At 36.7% G+C, this 27,962-nt stretch overlaps 1 protein-coding gene across 6 annotated transcripts; it reads left to right on the top strand.

Annotated features, from left to right (window-relative positions):
• Position 1: 1 nt before the first annotated feature.
• LOC131437294 (uncharacterized) lies at positions 2–27,879 on the top strand. 6 transcript variants are annotated; one of them, XM_058606544.1, is made up of 4 exons: positions 2–175; positions 10,104–10,388; positions 15,495–15,625; positions 26,895–27,879. In XM_058606544.1, exons 2-4 carry the CDS (start codon positions 10,244–10,246, stop codon positions 27,042–27,044), a joined length of 426 nt encoding a protein of 141 aa, XP_058462527.1. In that variant the 5' UTR covers positions 2–175; positions 10,104–10,243; the 3' UTR covers positions 27,045–27,879. The 6 variants fall into 6 exon arrangements, with proteins under 6 accessions (XP_058462527.1, XP_058462529.1, XP_058462525.1 ...); XM_058606546.1 differs by having other exon boundaries at positions 2–161; XM_058606542.1 differs by lacking the exon at positions 2–175 and adding an exon at positions 252–678.
• The last annotated feature ends 83 nt before the right edge of the window (positions 27,880–27,962 follow it).

The following is a 27,962-nucleotide window of genomic DNA, read 5'->3' on the forward strand; positions in this document are numbered from 1 at the left end:
AGGTCGTCATCGTCGCACAGTTGCCAGCGGTCGTCAGTTTCGTGTTGACCGAAAGACGCACCGCAACCTAAAAGTTTTCACCTCCTCAAGTGGCCTGAAATACTGCTGATTACGCGCGATCGCGATGGGATGCTGAGTGCTATTTGCGCTTCGAGTTGGTGGTCTGTGTGCTTGTGTATGTGTGCATTATAATCAAAACACAAACAAATAAATAAAATCTGCCAGTCGGCGAAGTCGTGGCGGCGGCGGCGTGTTGAGGGCGAAATTGAGTGATAAAAAAAAATAACATCGCCATCGGTGACTTCCAACGGTCGCACCGAAGACGACGAAACTTGTTTACCCCCACGGAGTGACGCCATCTCGAAGTGCTCTGCTGAGGACTCTCGGATGCTGGCCGATGGCTAATAGGGGTGTCTCTCCGAATGGTGGTGGCCTTCCTTGTCCCCTGTTAGCGGGTCGCGAATGGGCAAAAAGGAAAAAAACAGTCACTAATTCGATCAGTATCGATTGGTGATTTGCTCCAGGAGGAAGTGCGTTTCTGCAGATCCTAATACAAGTTTGAGATATTCCACGGAAGCTGCGAGTGGGCGAGAGTGTGAATGGACAAAGCATAAAAATTGTTAGGGCTTGAAAAGCTTAGTTCCTGTGTAGCAGAAGCAGTAGTAGCCGCAGTTTCAGGTTGACATTGATACGAGTGGTGATAGGGCGCTAAGCTGTAAACAACCCGAACGATTATGGACGAGTGGAAATCGCCTCCGTCGTGTTACATCAAGTGATTTGCACCAGCATTTACATAATTACCTACTGATGCTCCAATCGTTCCGACAGAAGAAATTGAGTGGTTTTGAGGTGGTTCGTCTGTGAACGTTTGACGTACATGCGTTGTTGAGGTCAGGTGTGCGATTGCAAAACTTTTGTTTCAATGCGCATAAAAATAAACGCTGTGTTTAGCCAGAAGCGATTTGGTTCATGTGCCGTGTGAATAACATTATCATTTTTAGTTGCAACGGGTTACATAAATCGTGATTAAAGATGAAAAACTGTTCAACTGATTGTGGAGATTTATAATATTTCGCGGTGGGTTAAAAGTATTATACAACCGCCGGTGAATTCGATCCGCGACCTCTGTAATTGAAATCAAAATACGAGACTTGCGAAAGAGCTCTGCACAGGAAAATTGATGACAGTTGTATTTCAAGCAAAAATGAGACCAAATTACGGAACGGCTAGTCAGAGTAATGAAACGTGAAATTGCTTTTGGACTAAATGTCAAGTATTGAACATTGTTTTGAAAAAAAAAAAAAAACGCTTATTTCAATGCAACTAAAGAAAAAAAGTTCGATAGGATGATTTCTATTTGGATAAATTTAGGGTTTCTGAACTATTTTCGAGCTAGGCAACCCTTTCTTCATCTGAATTAGGATCGATATATTTTTTCAACCAATAGAGCTATATTAACTAGATTTATTAACTTTGTGGTTGATTAAATGAGCAAACTTGAAAACATTTTTAAATCAAGATTAAACAAGAAAAAATACTAAACAGCAAACGTGATTAACTTCGATAAAAAATATGTATACCATGACCACTTTTACATAGGGACAGTGGGGGCAAGTGTCTCGGGCCCACAGCCTCAGGGGGCTCCGGGCAGGACCAACCGAACAACGAATTTTCAAATGTGTTGAAGAATTAGTGTTTGTTTTTTATTGTACACGGTTCACCACATGAGAAAAATCATAGCCACTTTACGGGAAGTATGGCAAAAAGAGTGAGTTTATTTGGTCGGTAGCACCGAAATTCCATGCTTCGGATGTATTCCAAATTTATTCTGCAATAGCGTGATGGTAGACTAATATTTGCAATAAAATAGTTAATAATATTGACAAATTTGCTGTGATTCATAATAATTATAATGATAAGAAAAACATGTAAAATCACAAATCATGTAATGAATCTGATTAGAATATTACCGTTTTTAGTTTGAATATCATACACAGAAGTAACAGGAAGGCAGAATTTTACTACGCGAATTCAAATGCGCCATTCAAACGTTGCGTTTGTTGTGTGTTCGAAACATACCAAATCTTGCGCTCTTGTTGCTTCTATAATGCAAATTCATGCAAAACAGCATCCTATGTAGTTTAATCTAAATAGTTCATGAGTGTAAATTAACGAGCAGGAATTAAGCAAAATCGTTCGTCGCTATAATCACAATTTGGTGCGGAATATTTTTTAAACTTGTTTTGGATTGCGTATTGCCATTAATATTTGTATTTGTTTAAAGCCTGAGCACCACGTAGTTTTTGGGTGACCCAGAGCATCTGTAATAAAGCTCTTAAGGAGCAAGACTCTTTGCAAGCGTATAAGTAATGTCAACAATGTGTGCTTAAAAACAAATTCTGGAGCTTCTTTTCCTGAAATTAATCAATAAATCTTCCATATGGCTGAAAAATAAACCAATCAGTTCATTCTACTTAAAATTGCAATTCAAGAAAAGCGAAAATCTTAATCCAAAACTCTTCCGTTTTCCTTTAAACGGCTCGAGGAAAATCATTTCAGTTTCAGCTCACTTCCACTAACACATTTAATTAGCAACAAACACATCCCTATTTGGATTTCCTCTTGCAGAAATTATTGCAATATAAAGTTTTACGTACCTTCTATAAGTCAACCCGCAAAATAGGAACCTTAAATTTAACACGCGAAAGGCAATGGATATGGAATGTTGTCATAAAACTATTTATTTTTCCGGAAAACTGCTTTTGTAACAGATAATATTTAGTGTTGTTTATTTTGTTTGTGCATGTTGTATAGCGCAATCTTATACAAATGCATTGAAGCAATGCTGCTTTTTTATTAGGGAAATAAAATCTACTTTCATAAAATGTAAGCAATTTTCCATCAAACGTTGATGAAGAATTGATCAAAACTGATATTTCATCCAAAATGTCAGGCTTAACATTTATTTGAGAATACATTATTGTTGAAAAAGATTATTTGAAACCAATCGTGCAAGTCACTTTGATAAACCCGTTGCATTGCATATATGAATACATGACCAAATAAAATGTACGTAATACACAAATTATCAACACAAGTTAACTTGGTTTACTGTTAATCCTTAATTGTAGGTGGAATTACGAGTATAGACCGTAATCAATAAGTTCGTTTTAACAGTTTTTATGCTGGTAGATCGTCAGCTCTGAACTCCAGATAGTTTTTGGATGACCTAGAATATTCTTCATAAGCAAAGGATTTGCATGCGATATCATGAACCGGCCCCGAAACTCTCGAAACCACCATTTACGGTGAAATCGAAAGGATGTTTGCCCAACTTTCGCCTCACAAAAATATCCTTTTAAGGAACGATTTTTTTCATAATGTTTCGTATAATAAAAAAAATGCTGCTCCATTTTATTCTTGAAAATAGAGATTAAGAAAATTGCATACATGGAGCTTTTTCGTTTCGTCAAAATTTACGCAGTTTGAATGTGTTGATGATGCAACTTGGTTATTTCATATTAGGCGTTTTTAAGTAGTCTTGATCTGGATGACTGTAGGATTGTTATTATATTCCGTGTTAAAATTGCAGAAAATGGAAAATAAAGGATGATTTTTTAAGAGGAATATAATTTGATTTAAAAAAATATACGAAAAAAATCAAAAATTTTGAGAAAATTACTGAAATTGTTATGTGAAATCTTAATGTGTGAAGGTGATTTCATGCAAATGTTGGCCGCGGCTCCGCTTCAGATGGCTCATGCGCAAGATCCAACACAGAAAAAATAATTAAATTTACACGACATGTAAATCAATTGTACTATGGAATAGACATGAGTTGAATCAAAAGTTTGGTTGGAAACCATCATAGATGCAAAACTAAATTGAATTGCATTGAATTTTCAATGAATAGAACTGTATCTTTCAATTAACGCTTAGTTTCGTGATTAAATTATATTGAATCGTAAAGTAACTTTATGTTCAATTTCATGCTCCCAATATGTGCATGAAAATAAATGTAAATTCACAAAACTATTTTTATCTAACCGGTATTTCACGAATATTACCATCTACTCATAATCCACACCAAGAAGTGATTTTTTTGGGATGGCTGGTATTCACACCAGATGCGGCAATTTTGCTTGTTGACGTATCCATTCAACCAGAAATGAGCTTCGTCGATGAACACAATTTCTTCAATAAAAAAGTGAATCTCCCCCCTACTTTGCCAGTGCCCATTCATTAATAAATTATAGACCAAACTGAACAAGTTTGACAATGACACAAGACACAATTAATGCGTGATCTGTCAGAAACAGTGTTGCCAAAAAGATATCAGCAAAACAATCTCTCTTTATTTACTGAATAGTAGTATAGCCATGAAATTTATGCATTGCCAAAAACTAAAAATGCAAATGAAAATCCCAAGGTCCAAGCATAATATTTTGATTTCAAACAATTTATTTTATTAATGTAGTCCTTTCGTATGATGCGCCCATTAACAACTGTTTGTCCCTACGATCCCACAAAACACGAAACGGTTTTTTATAATGATACAAAGTTGCATGCTCAATAGACGTTCCATTTTACAAGTAAATGAAAGTTTCTACAATTTCAAAGCGGCTACGTTACACTCAGTTAAAGTGTTAAATTGTTCCCCGGTTGCTGAAATCGTTGATCCCCCGATGAAGGGTGTGAAAATTATTGAGAACAGGAATGTATAACTAAGTATAACGCGTGTCATCGAGTCTTTTGAAATAATGGAATATTACCTGTTTGTAACTTTCAGGAATTCTCGTTCAACACTCCCTATCATCATAGTTGGGAGAAATACTGGTTTCGTTACGTCACAATTTACGTACTTTCATCATACGTTTCTCGTTTGACGTATGTCAATGGGCCGTATGAATAAATTGTAGCATGCTTGAATTTCGGTAGTAAATGCTACGTGTGGATCACGTTCCTGTCAAAACATGCTACAAACTGTAGTATGTACTACACATTTTCGGTAGGTAGCTCTAGAGGTTGCTACTCGTGTGTTTGCTGATAAAGTGAAGTACAGAAATTAAAAAAGTAGCATTTTACAGATGTAAGTACGTTTCTTGCTTTGTGCATGCTTATGCCAGCTTTTCCGGCTCTGTGTCGATACGGTATGCAGTAAATGCTTAAATTCGGAAGTAGCATTAACTACATGTTCGAGCTTGTTTTTTATTCATACCAAACCGCGTTATACTCTGTGGACTAAAAAACATAGTCCACAGAGTAAAACACGTTTAGTTTAGTTTTAATTATTCTACTTCACTTTATCAACAAACACACGAGTAGCAACCTCTGGAGCTACTTACCGAAAAATTGTAGTAAATACCCGCATAGCGTTTTGGCTACCTGGGCAGTCATGGCCACCAGAGAACTACCGAAATTGATTCAGTGACGGTTGTCAAATCCAATTTGACAAAACAAAGTCGCCTGTATCTAAGTTAGCCGAGCGTTTTCATCTTCTCACCTTCGCTGAAAATGTCAAAGATTTCAATGTAGAAAAATCCTGGTGGATACGGTTGTATCGTTTGAGTTGTATATCTGGCAGCGGTGAGGCAGTCGGTCACCAGAATGTCTGCAAGCGATATTTTTCCGGCTGGCAGCGTTTAGTCAGCCATCTGGCAGCCATGCGTATGCGGGTACTACATGTTCGAACGTTGTTGTGTAGTAAAGTCTCTGCTTTTGACAGGAACGTGATCCACATGTAGAATTTACTACCGAAATTCAAGCATGCTACGTTTTATTCATACGGCCCAATGTCTTGGTGTTACATTCCTGTTGTGGAATTTGACCTTCTGTTTCAACAGACTTCGGAGCCGATTCAGAGTGTACAGAACCATTGCATGGCTGGTGCTACGATTCTTCTGACACTACGAATCCTTCCAGGTCGGGGCTCGAACATACGACAGCTGGTTTGTAAGACCTGTGCCTTATGCATTGAACCGCCAACCCGGGACGACGTTTGACGTATACTGTTTTCAATTTCGCAAGCAATTATTTAACTCACAATAAAATGAATACTAGATGAAGGGAAATGAATGCTAGATGAAGGTTTTATGAAAATAATCAGTCTGGATCGTAGTCACATTGATAATGTTAATTTTACAAATACAAATAGCAATGCGCAATCTAAAACTAGTTAAAGAAAGTATTCTGCACCAAATTGCGATTATAGCGACTTCATTAGCTGCTCGTTGATTTACACTCATGTACTATTTAGATCAAACTACATAGGATGCTATTTAGCATGAATTTGTTTTATACAAGTAAAAGGAGCGCAGGTCTTCCTGTTACTTCTGTATATAATATGCTAGCTAAAAACGGTAATATTTTAAACAGCTCCATAACATACTTTGTGATTGTAGATGTTTTTCTTATCATTATTATTATTATCATTAATTACAGCATATATGTTTATATTATTTGATATTGTATTGATAATAGTACTCCATCACCACGGTATTGCTGAATAAAGGCCAATACATCACGAAGCATGGAATATCGATGCTACCGATCAAATAAACTCATAGAAATTCTTTCATTTTTTCTGCCATACTTCCCGTAAAGTGGCTATGATTTTTTCTCATTCGCTGCACCGTGTACAATCAAAAACAAACACTGATTCGATCAGTTGGTGTTGAACAGTCGTTTGCACCGCACGCGTATAGCTTTTGGCTCTTGGAAAATTGTTCTGGCTACCTAGCATTGATTAGAGGCTTCAGTATTTTTCAAGGCTACCCGTATCACTAACAGTCTTTTTAAAGACTAACAATTAGTCAGCCTTTCTCAAGGCTATACAAAGAGTGAGATTCTAATATAATCAGTCTTTTTCAAGGCAAGGTCATTAATCAGTCTTTTTTAAGGCTAGCCATTCAAAGAATTCTGCTTCAAACTAATCAGTCTTTTTCAAGACTACCACAAAATCAGTCTTTATCAAGACTTATCCAAACTAGGAGTCTAATTGAAGACTAATTTAGCCTAGTTAATTTATATTTTTCAAAAATGCCTGCGTCCAACCGGAAAGTCAATAAGCCTAAGGCTAGAAAAATTCAACACGGAAGAAATCTCAATCCGTTATTCTAAGTTTTTATAATAACATAGACGATCGGAATGTAAAAAAAAGACAACGGACGGACTTCCCGAATCGAATTGTAGCGACATAGAAGAAAATTTTTCAAAAATTCCCAAAATTGATGCTTGTCATTCTGGGAAGAAACAACAATCTATGCCTCCAGTGACGGTGATGATTTCCGACTTCAAAGCATTCCGTACTGAGCTTTCTACTTTTCTCCCGGAAGTGTAAGTCTCATTTCAAATTGGACGAAGAGAAGAATGTCGAGTCTTGGTTGATGGATTGAAAGATTACGAACGTCTTATCCTATATTCGTCCGAGAAACTTCATAAACTTTATTCATATGATATAAAATCAGACGGACCCTTCAAGGCTGGCTTATCAAGTGATCAAAGTACTGATGAAATTAAAAATGAACTAAAATAATTGCTTGGTTTTGCCCTTTCCCAAGTAATACTTATGAAAAAGAGCGAATAGTACTTCTAAACCACGCTCAGGAATTTCCCATGAAATACTAATACTCTTCAATCGAAGCGATGTAAACAATTTGAAAACATTAGACATCACAAATCCAATAATTTGAAATGTCCTGTCAGGTAAAAAAATTTGAACGCTCGTTCGCCTAGACAACAAGTCAAATCAACGACCTTAAATTTACAGAACATACCTGAAAATAAAAAAAAAACGTTACAAATGCCACGCCTAATTCTTCTAAGGCACTTGTTTCTTCGAATATAAAACAAATAACAGGTACGCCTTAAAATTCGTCTTCTAACGAAAACAATTTATTGACAGGTAGATCGACCTCGTCATCATCTTTTTCTAATGACAGTTATGCTTTGGTAACAGGTAGACAACTACCACTTAATTCTTCTAATGTAATCAATCAAAACACAGGAACGTCTTCCAATTCATCTTTTAACGAAAACAATTTATTAATAATTAGATCGGCTCCGTCATATTCTTCTAATGGCAGTTACAGTAGTGTAATAGGTAGACATCCACCTACCAACATTCCTTCAATGCCATTCGCTTCTTTAAACGAAGTCGATTTAGGCGATATAACGGAAAATAAAATGATCTACCTATAAGATCAATTTTTTCAAATGATTATCCGAATGAATTCGACTTCATCACTCTTTGAAGCTTTCAAATTGGATGGAAATTTGCAAATAATATTATAATGAATTCAAAATTTAACAGTGATGTTAAATAATTATTTGAATATTTTAAATTGGAATGCTCGATCTTTAAAATCGAGTGAAGATGAATTTTATAATTTTCTCAAAGTTCACAAAATTCACATTGCCATTGTGACAAAAACATTTCTTAAACCAAATGTCAAATTGAAAAACAATCCACATTATGTGGTTCATCGATTTGACAGGTTTACTGGAATGGGTGGGGGAGTTGCTATTTTTGTCCAACGGCAAATTAAACATCGAATTTTACCTTCTTCCAATACTAAAGTTATTGAAAGCTTGGGAATCGATGTTGAAACCATTCATGGAATTTATTTCATCGCTGGAGCATATTTCAATGCACCGGCGAACAATTAAATTTCTTTAAAGACGATTTGCAAAAACGCACAAGATATCGACCGAAATTTTTCGTAATAGGGGACAAAAATGCTATGCATGTCCAGTGGAATTGTAGACAAAATAATGCAATTTTGCGAAAATCGGTTTTGGCATCATCGATAAAATAAAGTTTTTGGCCACTATTTCCGGAAACTGGGGATTGATATATCGTCAGTTTTGTTGGTGTCTTCAAGTTCACAAAAACACTCATGAAATTGGATTTTTTACTCATCACCCAATTATTACCGAGTTCGAAGTCGTATCATGATGAAATTAAACAGCGTTCTTTGGAATTGCATCTAAGTTTGTTAAAAGCGGTTTAGCCATACCGACAAAATTCAAAAACTGCGATATCGCAATTATATGATCGAAGGGTTCTCCGTGCAGTGATCCTTTCTATATAAGACAGGTAAAAACGATGCTGTTATGGGATTGGCTTGAAATTTTTATAAAATGAACTTTATAAACTTTGTACAAAAAAAATCGCGGCATCTACAGAAACTTCAGAAAAACAATGCACCATTACTTTGAATATATACTTATATATTTGATACTTTGTAGGCTAAACTATTGAAGACTTCGATGATTGACGGTTGGAGTGGTGTCCTTCATACGACTTCATTAAATTCTTACTATCATCCTGACAAAAGCAATCAGCGTCCATCAAGAATTCCACTTCTTCGCAATATAAATACTTACGATAGTCCCGCACCCATCAACGCACCCAAACGCGCACTTAATATGGAAATGAGTTTGCGACAGCCAAGAATCACCACGCGCGCGCGGTAAATTCGTTCATCAAATGAGCTAACGATGATTGCACACTTTAAGAACCATTCCGAAAGGGTGGGAATTGTGCGAGTGGTATTTATCTTCAAAATAAAAATAACTTTCGTATTCATTTAAATAACAAATTAGCAGAATTATCTTCTTCAATGTCATCGCTGGTCAACGGTGACGACGATATGTCAGATATGGCGATTTTCGCGCGCGATTGAATGGAAGAACACACCGCACAGTTATAAAGTGGTTAGAGTAGCGCTAGATATTGAATGGTTTGGTGTTTTTTTTGTGCTGAAGTCGTTTCCATATGTGCGTGGTGTCATCCAGTTGGGATTGGAACTAGCAGTGAGCCGACTTAGAAAATTCGAAGTAAATGCGGAATTTCATGCAAATCATCACAATCAATGAGTGAAACATGTGATATTTCGAACCGGGTGTGAAACATGTAGTGACTCCAATGACCGAACAAAAAACGAACCTGATCAGCCGGTTGCTGACGCACATTCTCCGGAATATGCGCGTGTGAATTTTCGCGATCGATCAAAATTCATTGAATTGTATCTGTATGGGGTTGTGATGAGCCGAAAAAGCTGTGCAGGCAATAAAAAAGATTGTTTTTTTTCGTTTTCAAGCTGAAAAGGTGCACATCGGAAAGTTTATGCGGTCAATTTTCGAACAGTTCGTGTTTGTCGTTGGACCGGTTTGGAGGCGTGGCAGTTTTGAACAGTGTTTATATAATTCACGGCTTTATTGAAAAAGAAAAACAGTGAAAATGCGTGAAAATATTTACCTGCTAATGGGAACAGCATGTGTCCTGCTTTGCCTGCAAACCGTTCGAACGGATTTGAGCGAGAACGATACCGACTATGACGAAGAAGGGTTTTGGATTGGGCATGGCTTAGGCAGCAGAAAGGAAGGTAAGATTTGTGTTTTGAATCCCTGTGAAGAGGCAATTTTCAATCTTAGGAAATAGCTATTGTTGCAAAACGCAAGAGCAGCTATAGCCGCTATTGTTGAGTGGAAATTCAAAAGAGAACTATGTTCATTTATCTCGTTTTTTAATAACGATGGATTTTTCTCGAAGATTTATCTTTCGAATCTTAATCTACTGTATTAACGAAACGTGTAAATATGGCATCTGCAGTAAAATGATCTCAATCTATAAATACTGGAATTATCTCGATTAAAGATTTTGAATGTTTAATTCGCGAAGACTGCGTTATATTTCTTTTCATATCATATCTCTTTTGAGTACGTTTGAACAATCTTGAAAGATTTACACTACACTAAATATTTTCGGTTGAAGCTCAAACCTAATTAAAGCTCTTTGAGACAAGTTTGAAGATAAGATTGTGAAAATCGGCCTCACCATCTCTGAGAAATACAAGTGAGTTCAAGTTAAGTCTTTTCTATTCCAACAGACAAAAACAAAATCTCAAATCAGCGTCTGACGGAAATGCAGAGAGTGAAGATAGACTTGCAATACGACGTACACAGATAAAAATATTTTGGGAATTTACATCTATTTTCATGCACATATTTGAAACAGGCAATTAAACATATAATTACTTTACAATTCTGTACGTTTCAATATAATTTAATTGCAAAACTAAGCGTTAAATGAAAAATACAGTTCTATTCATTGAAAATTCAATGCAATCCAATTTAGTTTTGTATCGATGATGATTTTCAATCAAACTTTTGATTTAACCCATGTCACAATTGATTTACATGTCGTGTAAATTTCATTATTTTTTTCTGTGTATAGTGATTGCTGGCGGATGGGTTGCCATAGAGATCTGCAAGCATTGAACCGTTAACGCGGGCCAATAGAGATAGAGATACGACTATAATTGAATGCCGGGGAGCTCGAACACAGCGAAGCATGCTCAGCTCTTCTAGTCAATTAGGCTATTTCTTCATGAGTTTTCACACGCACGGTAGTTTAATTGGTAAAACAATTTTCCCGAATAGGAGCTAGCTGCGGGTTCGAGTTCCGTCGCTACGGATGCTTTTTCGCGATTGTTATTACATAGTTGTATTCACATGTCATTTTACCAATTTTTTCCTCGTTAGATACTGACGTGGTCATTCACAAACTTTACGTGGTCATTCACAAACACTCCTGAAATCAAAATTTTCCCACTAATCAGTCTGTAATTCCTGAACCGGAAGTCGTACCGAAATAAATTTCAAAAATTTTGATTAGCATTTTTAGACCTTTCATTAGAATCATTCATTTAACATCACCACACTCCCTCCCCTTCTCACGGAACTCAAGAAATTATTGGGGGAGACGGGGGCACCCAGACACGGGGTTAAGCCGGAGAGCTTAAATATCTTATAAACCGACAATTATTTCAATTCATGGATTGACTTTGTATACGCGCTTAGAGATGACGCGATTATGATGACTTGGGTAAAAACCCAGTTGTCATGGATGTTTTTTTCAATTTCTAAAAAGTGTACAGTTTAGCCCCGGTCTCTCCTATATTATGAAAGCCCCACTCGAAATTCTTGTCGGGGTACGCGTCTGCCTGGTTTACTTTTCCTGGAATTACTCTATACGCAAATACGCACGGAGTAGGTCTGTTTTTTAGTATTAAATATTTTTGATTTCCTTAACACGACGGACGATTTCAATCGTTGCTTCACACCTACTATTTCATTCAGTAGGAGTTCTGCTTCGATCGGTGTAGAGTATCGCTCCGTTCCACACAGTATGAACCTTCGCACAAAACGGAATCTATGATTTTTCTTTTGTTTCGATTACAGAGGTTGTAGTCTTAAGGTCATTTGCTTCTTCGGACCCGAAAAACTTTCTGACCCTATGTTCGGGGCAGAGCTGCAAATTGTCAGTCATGTCAAATGACCTTGACAGACTGACTAAAATCATCGTCAACTGTAATCGGTACGGTCAAAGTGTCTGTCAAATGTGATACTCGATAGTTCAATGACCAAGTAGAAGTATACTCAGTCAAAGACAGGTGACGCATTTTGTTCTCTCTCTCATTCTCCTATTCCCTGTTGAAGTAAAAAAAAATCATGAGAGTGCTAACATAAACGTAAATTGATAAAGTTAATTGTTCTTTGTAAAAAGTCATCGGATTTCGAAGTTTATTGGTGTACATGAATTTAATGCAATGTTTATGCTGCTTGATTAATATTTAGTCACATGGTAATCAAGCAGTGACACGAGAAATGAATATAATATCAATCGCATCGGCAATCAATGAGCGTCCTGGTGAGTATAATATCAAGAGAATTTAAGTTATGACATATCGGCTCTCAGACACTCAATATATGATGATTGATAGAGCCTGGTTGGCAGCAGTCCAGTGACATATAAATACTTTCCTATCTTCGTCGTGCAAAGTTGCTCGTTGATAGTGACATTTAGCAGCTCTGATTCGGGGTTTGTAGTCTTAAGGTCATTTACCTCTTCGGACCCGAAAAACTTTCTGACCCTATGTTCGGGGTTGGGAAATCGAACCCAGGTGGGTTGCGTGAAAGGCATCTACTCACGCGTTACGCTATACCCGTCCCCTATAAATATACGCTCTGTCACAATTTCCAGTTCTGTCGGTTGCGGCCTACGAACGAAACAGGTAGCTTGTCTAGTGAGGAGCACAATTGCTTCGATAGTTAGAATCCGACCAAAATATATGCAGTATTCTATTGGATCGATTCACAGTTTATAACATTAAGGAGCAAGACTCTTTGCAAGCGTATGAGTAATGCCAACAATGTGTGCGTAAAAACAAATTCCGGCGCTTCTTTTCCTGATTTTACTCAATAAATTTTCCATATAGTTGAAAAATAAACCAATCAGTTCATTCTGCTTAAAATTGCAATTCAAGAAAAGCGAAAATCTTAGTCTAAAACTCTTCCGTTTTCCTTGAAACTGCTCGAGAAGAATTATTTCATTTTCAGCTTACTTCCACTGATACATTTGATTAGCAACAAACACATTCCTATATGGATTTCCTCTTGCAGAAATTATTGCGATATAAAGATTTACGTACCTTCTATTAGTAATCCGGAAAAAAGGAACCTTGAATTTAAACAAGCGAAAGGCAATGGATATAGGATGTTGTCGTAAAACTATGTATTTTTCCGGCAAACTGCTTTTGTGTAGCGCAATCTAATACAAATGCATTGAAGCAGTGTTGCTAACTTTTTTATTAGGAAATTAAAATCTACATTCATAGAATGTAAGCAATTTTCCATCAAACGTTGGTAAAAAATGATAAAAACTGATATTTTATCCAAGATGTCAGGTTTAACATTCATTTGAGAATAAATTATTGTGAAAAAAGATTGTTTGAATCTCAATCGGGCAATCCACTTTGATAAACTCGGTGCACTGCATATATGAATACACAGATCTATGGCACAGATACCAAATAAAATGTACGTAATACACAAATTACCAACACAAGTAAACTTGGATTACTCTTGATCCTTAAAAAGTTTGTACGTTCCTTTATTTCCGGCCAAGAGACAAGTAGGTTTACATTTTTACCTACAACAAAATTCACAATATCGCGGCAGCAAATGAGTTCTTATTGATCATAACAAAATCAAGTAAATAAAAAAAAGTCGTCGCTCGTGAACGTACACTATGACGGTTTCTTACATATTTGTTTTTTGACGAATATACTATTGTGGGCAAAAATTAGTTAGACTTTGTTCGTAATTTCAAAGTTTTTAATATATTGTTCCAAATCTATTTCGTCCCCCTCAAAGTAATCACCCTCGGCCATAACACACTTGTGCAAACGTTTTTTCCAATCCTTGAAACAGTTGTTAAAGTCAATTTCCGGAATAACCTTCAATGCGCGTAGCGATTCACGTTTGATGTCTTCAATTGACTCAAAACGGTTTTCCCGGAGCAGTCGTTTGAGTTTGCTGAACAGTCAGAAGTCACACGGAGCCAAATCAGGTGAATACGGTGGTTCTGGAACGATATTGATTGAATTTTTGGCGATGAAAAATCACAAAGAATCAATGCAGTATGCGACGGTGCAGTATCGGGGTGCAAAAACCAAGAGTTGTCCGCCTATAATTCAGGCCTCTTTCGACGAATAGCTTCACGCAAATGACGCGTAACACTCAAATAGTATTCACAGTTTGGCCGATCGGAAGGAATTCGGAGTGCACCACATCTCAACAATCAAAGAAAACTGTCAACATTACTTACTTTTGGCCAACAGTAGTATATAGAAATTTTCTCATGGTATTATATAAAATTATTATATTTACTTTTTCTGGTATTGGTATATTGGGGCTAATCTAGAATTGATCCTTTATGTGACTTTAACATGATATATAATTACTTCCAGTTAGAGGATGTTTCTTAATAACTTAAGATCAAAAAAATTCCTGGAAGGGGTAGTATCGTTTAATATGAAAGAACTCAATTCGTCAATTTTCTCATTTGCAAACAATTTGTGCACTTTGACTAGAATAAGCTTTTAGTTTAGTGCATCCAAAGTAGAGATGGTGGGGTAAGTATTTTTTCAAAACCGAACCCGATCAAAGCAAAGTCTTGGTATTACATCCCTTTTGTGGAACTTGGCCTTTCTTTTTCAACAGACTTCGCAGCCGATTATTAGCGCACAAAATTCTTTCTGGTCAGGACTGACGACTGGTTTGATAGACCAGCGCCGTATGCAGTTAAGCGCATCTACTAATAATAAAAAATTGCATTTAATAAACGAACCTAAAAATTGTTCCATGTTTAATGTCGTTGTACTCAGTCGTCTCTTGTATACATTTATATAGACTGGAAATGGAAACGAGTATAGCGTGGTGGGTAAGTCGATGCCTTTTCATGCTGCTCACCTGAGTTCGATTCTCAAACCTACATATGAGCTGATGATTAAAACCTCAATTATTGGAACAAACATAAAATAAGTTATGAAAATATATACATTTTTATGTAATAAAAATTAGCTACCAATTATAATGAACGAATATTGGTTCCCAACGTTTTCCTCTTTTTGCTTATGCTTTTCCAGGCGATGAAATTCTCAAGGTGATGCATAAATCCGTTGGACCATTCAACGAACCACAGAATGTTACCATCGTAGAAAAGTTCAACGCTGGCGAAGATGAAAGTATCACCTTCACACAGTTCAACACATCACGGGTAAGTCAAAATGAATTTGCAATCGATCTAACAGTCATTATTCCATATTGCAATAAATAACACATTTAGTGATGGATTACATTTTGTTTTTAACTCATCAGTGCATCAGCAGTTTATGTTGAATTGCTAACGCCACCTAAGGGTTCAACATAAGCCGTTGAGCAAACATAAAGTTAATTCTATTGACATATACACTTTTTCCCCGGTTTGGCGATTCAATGCATAGAGCGCTGGTCTTGTAAGCCAGTTGTCGTATGTGCGAGCCCCGACCGGGAAGGATTCTTAGTTTCAGTAGGATCGTACGACTAGCCATGCAATGATTCTGTACGTTATTAATCGGCTGCGAAGTCTGTTGAAACATAAAGGCCAATTTCCACGGAAGGAATGTAATGCTAAGAATTTGACTTTATATACACTTTTTGCATCTTTCGTTCGGCATTTTTGGCAGGTTCAAAAGCCGGGTTTCACAGTGATTGCATAGCCTTTTTTTACGAGAACAGTAGAGAATGATACATTATAAGGTTGAATAATGCAACTATGTCGCTTTTGTTGGTTATCTATATCTGGTTCGATTTTTCAAGATATGAACTATATGAATTTGTTTGAAAAATGGATAATCATCCGGTAGAAATAAACTAAATTTCGGTTTCGCTAATTTTTTTTACTATTTTAGATCCTGTATAATTTCATTTTTAAAAAGGAAAAACATAAATCAGTATAAAAATTCCCCATGTTGAGCGTGTTGTAAGTACCGTATGCGTGATAATATGTGTATCATTGAGCAAAGTCAAAATTTGAAAAAATGATCTCCTTTTTGTCTATTTATTCTAATGAGGGGGATGTTTATCAGAGTCTTCAGCTATGTTAATCATCGACAAAGTATCTACTCGCTGCAATTAAAACCTTCACATACTTCCGGAACGCATGACAGATCCTAAATAATGTAGCCTGTATTTATTTCTCTACAGGTACAGGGTCAATGTTTTTCTGAGATGAGCTATACTCGAGTAACTTTTAAAACAGATCTTGGTCTTCAGAAAGAGTTATACTGAATAATCTAGCAGATAAAGATTGTAACTATATGTTCTTGCAACCACTTCTGAGTGTGATTCTGTATGTGACACGGAGCCTTATCTCGTAGAACATTTGGCTTTGGACTAGAGATGGTCAGTTCATTCGCGAATGGTACAAAAGAATTAGTTCTTCTAGAAGAATAGGTGAACAACAGTTCTTTGTGGAAGATCGATAGTTCTCTAATCCTTTAAAAAAAACTAAAAGTTATTGAATTCTATAACCAAGTGTATTTAATTGCCTATATTTAGCAATGGTCGTTGTTTTAGTAGAAATTGTACATATTAGTGAAAAAGCTGGTTTGCAGAAACATTCATAATTTCTGAAGAACGAAGGAATGGCTCAGAAGAACTTACTCTTTTGGTAGAACTATCATGTTCGGAACGGTTCTTTGGAATGAACTGTTTTGCCCATCTCTACTTTGGACCGTACTGTTCTTCGATCCACGAAAGAACATACTTGATGAAATCTCGATGTAGACTTTCATGTTTACGCCATGTTGTTGCCTTCTACCATATTTTGTCATCGGAAACCATAAAACCAAGCGGTCAGCTCAATGTGGTTATGCTCGTCGGCCACGTATTTTATCGGAAGGATAATATAAGGATCGATTCTTGGATTTGATACGGGATCATGTTCTCGTCGGTCAACAGGATCATTGAAGTTTCTCGCTTGAGAAAGATTAAGATTCTCTTACCTCGTTCGACTCGTTACCGGTTGGTTATCATGTGATTTTGATTTGGAACACATCTTTAATTTCTATATGGGTGCAAATCAGAAACTCCAGGAAAAATACACGTAGAAATGTGATCAGGTTTTAAACACTTACAGCTCAGTATATTTTGTATCAATTATTAATATTATTGCATTATTTGATTGAAAATATTTCTAGGATTTGAATGTATCAAGCCACGTATTTTCAATTATAAATTATTGAAATTTTGATTAGTAGCGAGCAGTGTCCTATTTTGTCTGCTAAAAATCTCCGGCATATCGAATTTTCCTGCCATAGACGACAGTTTTGAAGGGGTAAGCGATATATCAAAAGGAAAGCATCGCTCTGGTTGGTGAATGGATGCAAAAGCGAAGCTGTTGGAAGCACGCGAATCTATAAATAGAAGCAAAATTATAGCTAACGTTTTAGTTCTACGCGTACCATGCTAGAGGTAGGTTGTTGCTAGACAGCATGACAAAAAGTACCATAAAACGATTTGAAGCTTTAATTGGTATGCTCTGATCTGGCATGATAGCTCGGATGAAATTCCATGTTAGGTCGTTTCGCCTGAGAAATTGACAGCTACCCAGGGAAAATTTTGAGTGCTTAAGATTAATTTCTAATTTATATAAGATGAACTCGATTGATAATGAGAAAAAGTTTATCACTTCAGCCGAAATCGCAGAATGGTAGAGAAACTTAACGCTACAAAAATAACTGCTTGCATACAAAACTTGAACACAAGCTTGGCGAAGAGAAAGATAGAAAGATATAATTGCTTACATTTGGGATATTGGTGTAATTTCGTCGGCTATGAAACAAACAATGTTCGGTGTTAAGCAGACTCTCGTGCAATTACGGATTCAAACGAGTGACGATTGATTGAACTGTTTGATTGCATTAGAAATTTTGGTTGCCTTGTTCCACATCAATGGCTCGAACAACCCCATGGGGCTTGTAGTTTTTTCCGTACCCTCAACTTCATCTAGCTAATTCCTTTACGATCTTCCGTCCCGTAATGTCGCTGAATCTGTGTTCGTTCGTCATTTAACGCACTGAATTCGATCGAATATTCCTTTTGGAGACAGTGATAACCCTCGGGATCTGTCACCATCTTCGCGGATATTTGTGCATCTATTTTTCGGACTAAGACTCTTTTCACAGTTTATTACCACACTCCAACAGTAATTCGTCAATGTGCAATTGTCAAACTGATTAATTAGTTTTCTTTTATACACAGCCTACCATGGTATGGGTTATAGCTTATGAGCACGTAAAACTACAAGGTATTTTATGCACAGATGTAACGGTAACCTTATTCATGCGATGGTGCAAACATTAACACGCATACGGTTGTTTGAAAAGGTTGTTTTTTTGCGCCAGCCCTCATATCATATCAAGTGCAGCCGTGCGTTTCTTGGCTCGCCGCTATACGATTTAGAGTGAGTATATTGGAATATGTTTACCTGACAACTGGCTAGTCTGACAAGATTTGCCCGGCCGGTAATGAGGGATCTACTATGCTTCCACTACATGCAAAAACGACGAGTGCAAATTGGCGTACCAACAATCGACAAAAGATAGGATTTATTGGTGCAGTTTGATTTAATAGGGGTAAATTTTTTGCATTGCATTGGACTTGGCGACAACGACACTAATTTGTCCGACCTAATGAATTGAATTGAAGCAAGTATTTTTCATAACGCAAATCATCTGAGAGTTGGGTCGTGTTTGCCATACATTATAGTTCGTTTTTACTCGTGACCTCTACTGCGGTTGTTTACTGCACATCAGGGCCGCTTTTACATAGGGGCAGTGGGGGCAAGTGCCCCGGGCCCAAGGTCTTAGGGGACCCCGGACAGGACCGAGTTTGCAGTTTGCTATGGGCACAATATTGCCCCCGGACCCATTAATACGTAAAAGCGGCGCTGCTGCGCATGTATTTTATTTTACCAAATGCTCACGTATTTAGAGCTTTAGTATTAAGGTATAACCCATAATCCTCTTAACTTTAGTATTTCTTCCTATAAATGGTTGTAAATAAATATTTCTACTGTAGCGTTCAGTTGTTCCATAAGATTGTGACTGAACAGCGCAGTTAAATCGATGTATGATGAAAAAATCATTCTTAGAGTGGTTCCTCCAATAGTCTTGGAATAAAAGACGCACTAGCCCTAGGTTGAAGTAGAAGTTTATTGTTGAATATTTAATGTTTCTTGATCGCTTCCGTAGTATAAGCTATGCTAATTCAAATTAAATGCTAATGATATGCGAAAGACATTTTGCTATATATAGTATGGCGGCCAGATACAAAGATCGTTGATCATCATCCAGTCTAAAAACATTTCGTTTAATTTTAAATAACTGTAAACGAACTGCGCCTTATGAATGATGCGTTGTTATGTCTCATTGATAGTCTGGATAGTAACTCTGTCATAGGCTGCTGTCTTGCTTTGGTTGTTAATCGAACTGAAATTTGTTCGACTGTCACACACACACTTTGCTTTCTTCATATCATCAACTTTGTGAAACAGCGAAGTTATATCAATCAGTCGGTCGGTTTTTAAAGAACCTGCGTGAATTTCCAATTTATTATAAGTTGTAAACAAAGACCTCATTACTACCTAAAATCAGTTATCATCAAATCGTTTGATTTTCTGAGATTGATACTGGAGTAAAATTATCACCTAGTCAAATTTTGCCGCTGAGTATGATCTCATTCCTTTCAATATCACTACAGTGAAATATCGTAAATTCACACATCATTATGAATGATAGCTTTCACGATTATCACACACTTAAATTTTTTTACATCTTATTAGATGCACATAAATGGATCGTCGCAATTTACGCAAATTTACGTGGAAGAACATTTAACATTGTGTCTAAAACTCCATACATGGAATTCATTGAAATAAAAAAAAATACTGAGAGCAACCGTCGCGACTTGAACCGAGAATCATTGGATCACAAGTTCGTCTGTTAATCGACTGAGCCACAGAAGCATGCATCTGCTTGGTTGGTAAAAGGTGCATTTCAATTCATACAGTCGCACCTGCTAGTAGAACGCCAGTTACAGTCGAAACCAGTAAAATTCAAGCTCATCTAACATTAAGTCATTACAAATGAGATTTTCCGTCATTTGACAAATTAGGTCTTTATGAATTACATCGTATGAGGGATTAGGTCACCTGTAAAATTCAAATTTTTTTGGTGTGCAGCCATACAGCGATCTGGATGTATTGAGATGTCGGAAGTCCAATATGCAATAGCAATATGCAATGCAAATACAGCGAAGAAAAAAACACTCTGTATATTGATAATAGAGACAAAAGACTTTGTTTTAATTCCTGGGTTGATTTTTTTTCGTGGTCTAATTAGATTAAACCGAATTGAACGCCATATAGCATGAATTAAATTTATAGAAGTAGTAACAGAAGTGCGAGGATTTTCGGGGGACAAGTTACTGTGGCAAGTACTATTCTGCAAAAATTAAAGAAATAAAGATGAATGGCTAACAAAAAAGATGTTCGCTACGATTCGTAGAGGTGGTAGAACGCTCTATTCTTGCCACCGGGCTGGTTTGTACGTCTGATTGTGTTCGCTCTAGCCAAGTCCTGCGTTCCTGTTACTTCTGTGTATGAAATTCAAGTAAATAGTGAAAATATTTTCGAAACTGATGCATGAAACATGCCTTATAATCGAATTTTTATTATTACCATTGTAACTGTTCTAGACACAGCATGGTATAAGATTAGTTTGAAATTGATTTTTCAATATATCACAAGGGTGTATGGGAAAAAAATGAGAAGGTTCATTTTCTCCCTTCACCAAACTTTTTGTATTTCTCTTGGATCCTATAAAAACTAAACTTTAGCTCCATCGGTGAAATCATATTTCCGCGTTCGAGGTTTAAAGTTTGCATGGAATTCAGTTTGGGGAAACTGATTTTTTTTTTCAAAACAAAAACTTCAAGGATCATCCCCATGGGGTTGTTTGAGCTATAGATGTAAAACAAGGCAACCTAAATTTCAAACGAAGTATATTTTTTAATTTTATTTATTTTTTTTATTAAACAGTTCAATCTATCGTCATATTCCTTCGTTTTGAATGCGCAATTACACCTAAGTCTCCTTGAATCGATCATTCTTAGGAACCAACATCGAACACGTCAACCCAGAACATAGACTCTGTTCGCCTTAATGTAGATGTGTATTGTATACGAAGAAAATATGCAATTATACACGAGAACCCACAGATCACAAAATTACAATATTGCAATTGTTGTTTCACGCCCTGGTTGTTTCAACTAAAATATTGTTGATTTAACTAACATATCTGTTGATTTTGATATAACCATTCAGGTAACCGAAATTGTTGTATTCAAATGCTGTCACTTGGCGGAGAACGCAGACAGCAAAAGGCAGAAAAAAAACCTCTTCATTTCACCAGAAGCGTTTCATATTGAAAATTTTCAATGCTAAATGAACGTCATTTATGTTAGTTACGTAGTGGTCGTTTTATGTAAGTGAAAGTATGCAGAAGAATATATCAGTTAATTGTAAAACAAGTTTTTCATGTGTTAAATAGATATTCCTACAGTATAAATGATTTAATTTCATCTGAGAGTAATGTATTCTAGAACAGTTCATGTCAATGTTATTAAAACCGCTTAACGCTTAAAAATTTGCTGCTAAAGTGAAGTGGTATTTGTATTTTCTTGAAAGTGTATCTGTAGCATTAGGTTTACCAGCGAGCCATTCTACAAGTGAAGGAAAAATTTCCTAATTCCCTGTGACCATTTTTCTGGTGAGTTCCCTTTTGAGAATTGTAATCTTTTGGTGCATTTCTATATCCTTTGTGAGTTTAGTGATAAAGATATAAGCAGTTAATTAGGTAAAATTTCGCAGCAGTGAACGATTAGCTGCCCCCGAAGAGGCTAACAGTAAAAAATATTTATTGCAACTGCCCATTTAAGTTCAAATAACTGAATAATTGGTTGAAACAACTGAGACATTTTTTTTTTGCTTTCATGCATACAAGTAACTTTGCTGGGAATGTGTCTTTGCTCAATTGCACGAGTTAATTCTCATTGAAACGTTTCATTGTTCGCTCAGGGTGTTTGGCATTGCTCAACTGAAACGTTTCATTACTTGTTGGGTGTCGTTGCTAAGCTGCGAGCACGATAAATCAAAAATGACAGATTAGTTAAAACAACAGTCGATTAGTTGTACCAAATTTTAACCAATCAAAATCAGAAAAACAACTAATATTTTAGATGTTTTGCGATCGCTGGCTTTTCCGTGTATATTATATATTATATATTATATTATATCAATGTACTAAGTTTTGCACGCATGCAGTAACTTTTAAAGCGTTAACTTTCTCTTGTGAATGTGTAACATAGCTATTTGTGGTGGCACTTTGGTTCTACTATTCCACGATTTCGGTTGAAACGATAAACCTATTTTCATTACAGACCGAGTTTATTAAAAATTGTTCTTCAGTACTCAAGATTTACACCGGGGCAAAGCCAAACTCGCATGACCCTTTGGTCACTCGCGTGCGAGTTAATTACAATTGATCAAAGCAAACCAGTTAGAGCTCCAATTTGTTTTGGATTTTCGAAGTTACTTACGAAATACGAGTAACTTCCATCTTAATGGATTGTATCAATCCTGACGTTCTCACAGATCGCTTTCGATCACTTCCGGGTTTCCTTATTATTGTTGGGAGTCCAACTGACGCCTTGACACGAAATACAGTAGCATTTGAACATTATACAAGAGCCATGATCAGGCGCGCACCCAGAAAAAAAATGATGGTGATTTCATAATGTAGCAGAGACCGAGGTTGAATTGGAACTTTTTAGAAATTAAAAAAAAAGATCCATTAAAGCTTTGTTTTTACCCTAGTCATCTCCAAGCGCATTTATAATGTCAATCCATGAATCGAAATAAGAGCAGTTTTATAAGATATTCAACCTGTCCGGTTTAACCACGTGTCTGGTCTATCTCCAGTCTCCCCTAATAATTTCTTTAGTTTCGGAAGGGGGAAGAGATTTGAACCCTTAAAACCCTCCCCTCTATACGCGCCTGGTCATGATATCCGAAATTTTGTAAAACTAGCTTGAGTGACTTGAGCGGTAAGGTAGTAGTAGTAGTAGTAGTAGTAAGAGTTTCAAAATTTTCTGACGCATACTGTATAGTTTCACCGATCAAGCAAAAAACTACAAGGATCAGCCCCATGGGATTGTTCGAGTCATTGATTCGAGGGCTGAGGACAGTACCGTAAAGTGGTAGGTTTTTCGCTATTTTCCCGTTTCAAATTATATTTTCTTGGAAACGGTGCAGAATATAGAAAAACCCACCTGACAATGTCTTCGAAATTTAGTTGAGAATATTCTGTGAAATTTTCAGAATGGTTCATTGAGTTTAGCGGTCGTGTTGTATTTTTTTCTGACTGAAGAACTGCTGAAAATTGGAACGCTCGGAAATACATACCTCTACTTGTTCATCGAATACCTCGGCTATGAAGGCTTGTATCAAAAATCTACCGTGACAAAGTCTAGATAATTTAGTTTAGATGCGATTAGTACATAAAAACATTATCGCGATAAAAATAAAGTGTTGTATTTTTCTGTGAAATAACATGAACTGACTTCAATGCATCCGCCATTTTTTTCGCTTCGGTTTCCTGATAGCATTCTGAAAAAGGAGAGAGAAATAAAACACACACAGACGTTTAAATTTCTCACCATTTCTCACAAAAATAATAACATGTATGCTGGCAACCCGGTACAGTTTGCTCATATACGAGAGAGTACAAGAGAAATACGATGCGCAGGGAATTGAGCGAGCCACGTGGTCGATTTAAAACTCAACACGCGACCCTCTGTCCTCAGACCTTAAGCTTCCCTTCGCCAAGCTTGTGTTCAAGCTTTGTATGCAAGCAGTTATTTTTATAGCGTTAAGTTTTTCTACCATTCTGCGATTTCGGTTGAAGCGATAAACTTTTTCTCATTTTTAATCGAGTTCATCTTTATAACACATGGATCAATAAGTCCCGAGACGAAATCAGAGATGGCGCTCGTAGTAAACCAGTAATCACGTCTTTCTAGAGTACTAACCTTTGCTTGGTTCAAAATTTTAAGTCGATCCGACCAGAAACAGCTGAGTTATCGAGGTTGGAGTAAAGTCGTTTTGTAGTTTGTTTAAAAAATGGAAAAACCGAGTTTCGTGTTTTGATAAAACATTGTTTTTATTGGGTAAAAACACCGTGCAAGCGAAACAATGGATTGAAAAATGTTATCCGGACTCTTGTCCATCAAAAGCAACGATTTGTCGGTGGTTCGCCGAATTTAAACGTGTTCGTACCGACACAAATGACGCGGAATGCTCGGGTAGACCTGTGGAAGCCGTTACACCGGAAAATGTGAGTGAAGTGACAAAAATTATAATGAAAGATCGTAAAGTGAAGCTCCGTGAGATTGCTGAGATGACACAGATATCATATGGAAGTGTATTTACTATCCTTCATGAAAAGCTTTCGATGGAACAAAAACAGCAACGAGTAGATGATTCAGAAAGCAGTTTATCGCTATTTACTCGCAACAAAAAAGATTTCTTGCGTCGTTACGTGACCATGGATGAAACATGGATACATCACTACACTCCGGAGTCGAAGCGGGAGTCATCTGAGTGGTGCACAGCTGGCGAAAGCCGTCCGAAGCGTCCGAAAACGCAGCAGTCAGCTGGCAAAGTCATGGCGTCAGTTTTTTGGGATACGCATGGCGTGATTTTCATTGACTACCTCGAAAAAGGTAAATCGATCAACAGTGATTATTACTTACTGGTGCGTTTGAAGCAGGAAATCGCAAAAAACGACCGCACATGCAGAGAAAAAAATCCTTTTTCATCAAGACAATGCACCCTGCCACAAGTCGATGAAAACAATGGCGAAATTGAACGAATTGGGCTTTGATCTGCTTCCCCACCCACCATACTCGCCAGATTTAGCCCCCAGTGACTACTGGCTCTTTGCTGATCTTAAAAAAATGCTCCAGGGAAAAAGATTTGGCTCAAATGAGGAGGTCATCGCTGAAACTGAAGCTTATTTTGAAGCGAAAGATAATTTTTTTTATAAACATGGTATTGAAAAATTGGAAAAACATTGGAACCATTGTATCACCCTAAAAGGTGATTATGTTGATGAATAAAAAAAATTTTGCAAAAAAAATGTTGTTTCCATTGTTAGTCTCGGGACTTATTGATCCATGTGTTAAATAAAAAATCAATCTTTTATCGTTTTCGCTTGATGCCAAACCTAACCCAGTTTGCACTCTCACTGCTGTCAAACCGTTTGTTTGAAGCTAGTTTCGAATCTATTTTCAACGTTGTTGAGCTGAAAATCGAGTAAGTTTCGAACCTGGTTTTTATGTCAGGTTTGTTCAAATCGCCGTTGCTAAGTGCGTAACCAACACAGTTTCGTGAAAAGTGTTTGTTTGAGAAAACTACTCTGGGTCAGTTTCTGTTTTCTCAAGCGAAAACGACATTACCCACTCAAAATTTACCCTGGGGTAGTTGTCAATTCCTCAGGCGAAACGACAACAACCTACCTCTACCATGCTACGCGTAGGTCTGAAACGTTAGCTATAATTTCGCTTCTATTTATAGATTCGCGTGCTTCCAACAGCTTCGCTTTTGCATCGATTGACCAATCAGAGCTATGCTTTCCCTTTGGTATATCGTGAGTGAGTGCACGTATTCAGCAATTTAAGTAAATATGTACTCACATATTTCGGATTGGACTATGAGAGATTTAAACAAGAATTTCTATGTGTTGAAGGGAAGGGATCGATTTTTACATTTCTTCTATCGTATAGTCCCATAGTTCGGATTCGACTTCCAGTTCCGGGAAAGCTGAGTGATGAGTATTAAAACCTTCAATTTTAATGGTGTGTTCTTATAAGCCACGATGTAAGAAGGAACAAATATTCTGAAACTATTCAGTAAGCTCTTCTAGTTTGCAAAATTTGTTGATTATTTGTCGAACAGATGGTTAAGCCGATTTTAACAAATTTATATTCAAATCAAGTGCCTTATAATCCCACGTGATCCTATTTAATTTCATCGAATCGACTTCCGTGTCTGGATAAGAGATGCCAGACCTGCAGATTTGTTTGTAAATCAGCGGATTTATAAAATAAGCTGTAGACATGTCTCAGTTGCAGACTTTTTTGTAGACTTTTGAAAATCACGTTTTCAGTAGACGTTTGTAAAAATTTTCCGATTTTTTAAATCGCCGCGATCCCGGAGTTCGCGGATTTTTTTTCGAGTTTAAATTTGCATGAATATATTTGAAATTTTACAGGGTGATGAGTATAAAAATTTAAATTCGTAAAAGCAAAAATAACATTAATAAATTAAGTAGCATTGTTCATTGTTCGATTTTAGTTTAATTTTGTTTTGTTTTTCTTTCAAGGTACTGCTGTATTTTCGCGAAGTGGTTCTCGATTTCAACCCGAAAAATTTCTACATAAAACTGAACTTGTACAACATCACAAACCTGCGGTTGCAACGAACGGTCTACGGTTATCGATCAAACGCAGTGAAAAGGCGAAACGTTCTATAGATAGCAAATAGGGATAATAATTAGCAGTAAGAAAATTAGACGTATTATTATAAATGTATTAGTTTCCCGTTGAACCCCGTTTCATATGAAAAGTCTATCACAGACTAACAAAGCCAAAAATACTGTAACTTCAATCGTTCGTAGTTTAACCGACAGCAGTTTAAGTGAATCGCCGTCGAATTCGCTGCCGGTTCTGATCAAAGCATTATTTATAAGAGCAAAAGCAAAACATTGGTATGGTACAAAATAAAGCCTAGTGCGCTAAAACAACCACCCAAATCGATGAAAACATACCTCAATTCATATCGGAGTCGCAGTTATGTAGTAACTGATACAACAAATGTTCACCATAACAAATGGTGCCAAACAAATAGTACACACCACAAACCGGCGATGAATGAATACTCACCATTTGAATTACGATGCACTTAAACTCGTAACTTGAGCCGTGACAAATCCCATAGAAGGTAGCAGTTATGAAAATAAGCGTGTAGGTTATAATAATTATGGCAATCACTTGCTAATGACAATGGCAAGCGAAAGTTTTCTCCGGCGATTGAGCGTCAATTTTATCGCCATTCGGCTTCGAACGCCCATTCAGGACATGCTGAAGTGACCAAGCGAAAGTGAGTTATGAATAAGTGCTAAAAATATGCGAAGTTATAGCCAACGTTTTGTACCGTCAAGATTGATAGCTTTATGCATTCCGGATGTCAACTTACCCCCGATGACAGCTGGTTTATTACATAACACCTTTCCTAGTATGTAAGAAGTATTTTTTTGTATTTGTCTGTTAAATTTTTAAGTAAATAAACTTAACTATCAATGAAATGTACGCGAAGGTTGTTCATCTATTGAATTTGGTTTCTGATTCCTGGTATCCGTAAACAAAGTAAGTATGGTATTCATCTCAATCAG

The sequence above is a fragment of the Malaya genurostris genome, chromosome 3 (assembly GCF_030247185.1).
Source record: "Malaya genurostris strain Urasoe2022 chromosome 3, Malgen_1.1, whole genome shotgun sequence".
NCBI lineage: Eukaryota > Metazoa > Arthropoda > Insecta > Diptera > Culicidae > Malaya > Malaya genurostris.

What these genes read in the sequence shown, in the direction of transcription:
- LOC131437294 (XM_058606544.1), top strand. Translation starts at nt 10,244, where the DNA reads ATGCGTGAAAATATTTACCTGCTAATGGGAACAGCATGTGTCCTGCTT. An exon ending in CTTAGGCAGCAGAAAGGAAG is followed by an intron (nt 10,389 to 15,494) that starts GTAAGATTTGTG and finishes ATGCTTTTCCAG; the next exon opens with GCGATGAAATTCTCAAGGTG. An exon ending in CACAGTTCAACACATCACGG is followed by an intron (nt 15,626 to 26,894) that starts GTAAGTCAAAAT and finishes TTTTCTTTCAAG; the next exon opens with GTACTGCTGTATTTTCGCGA.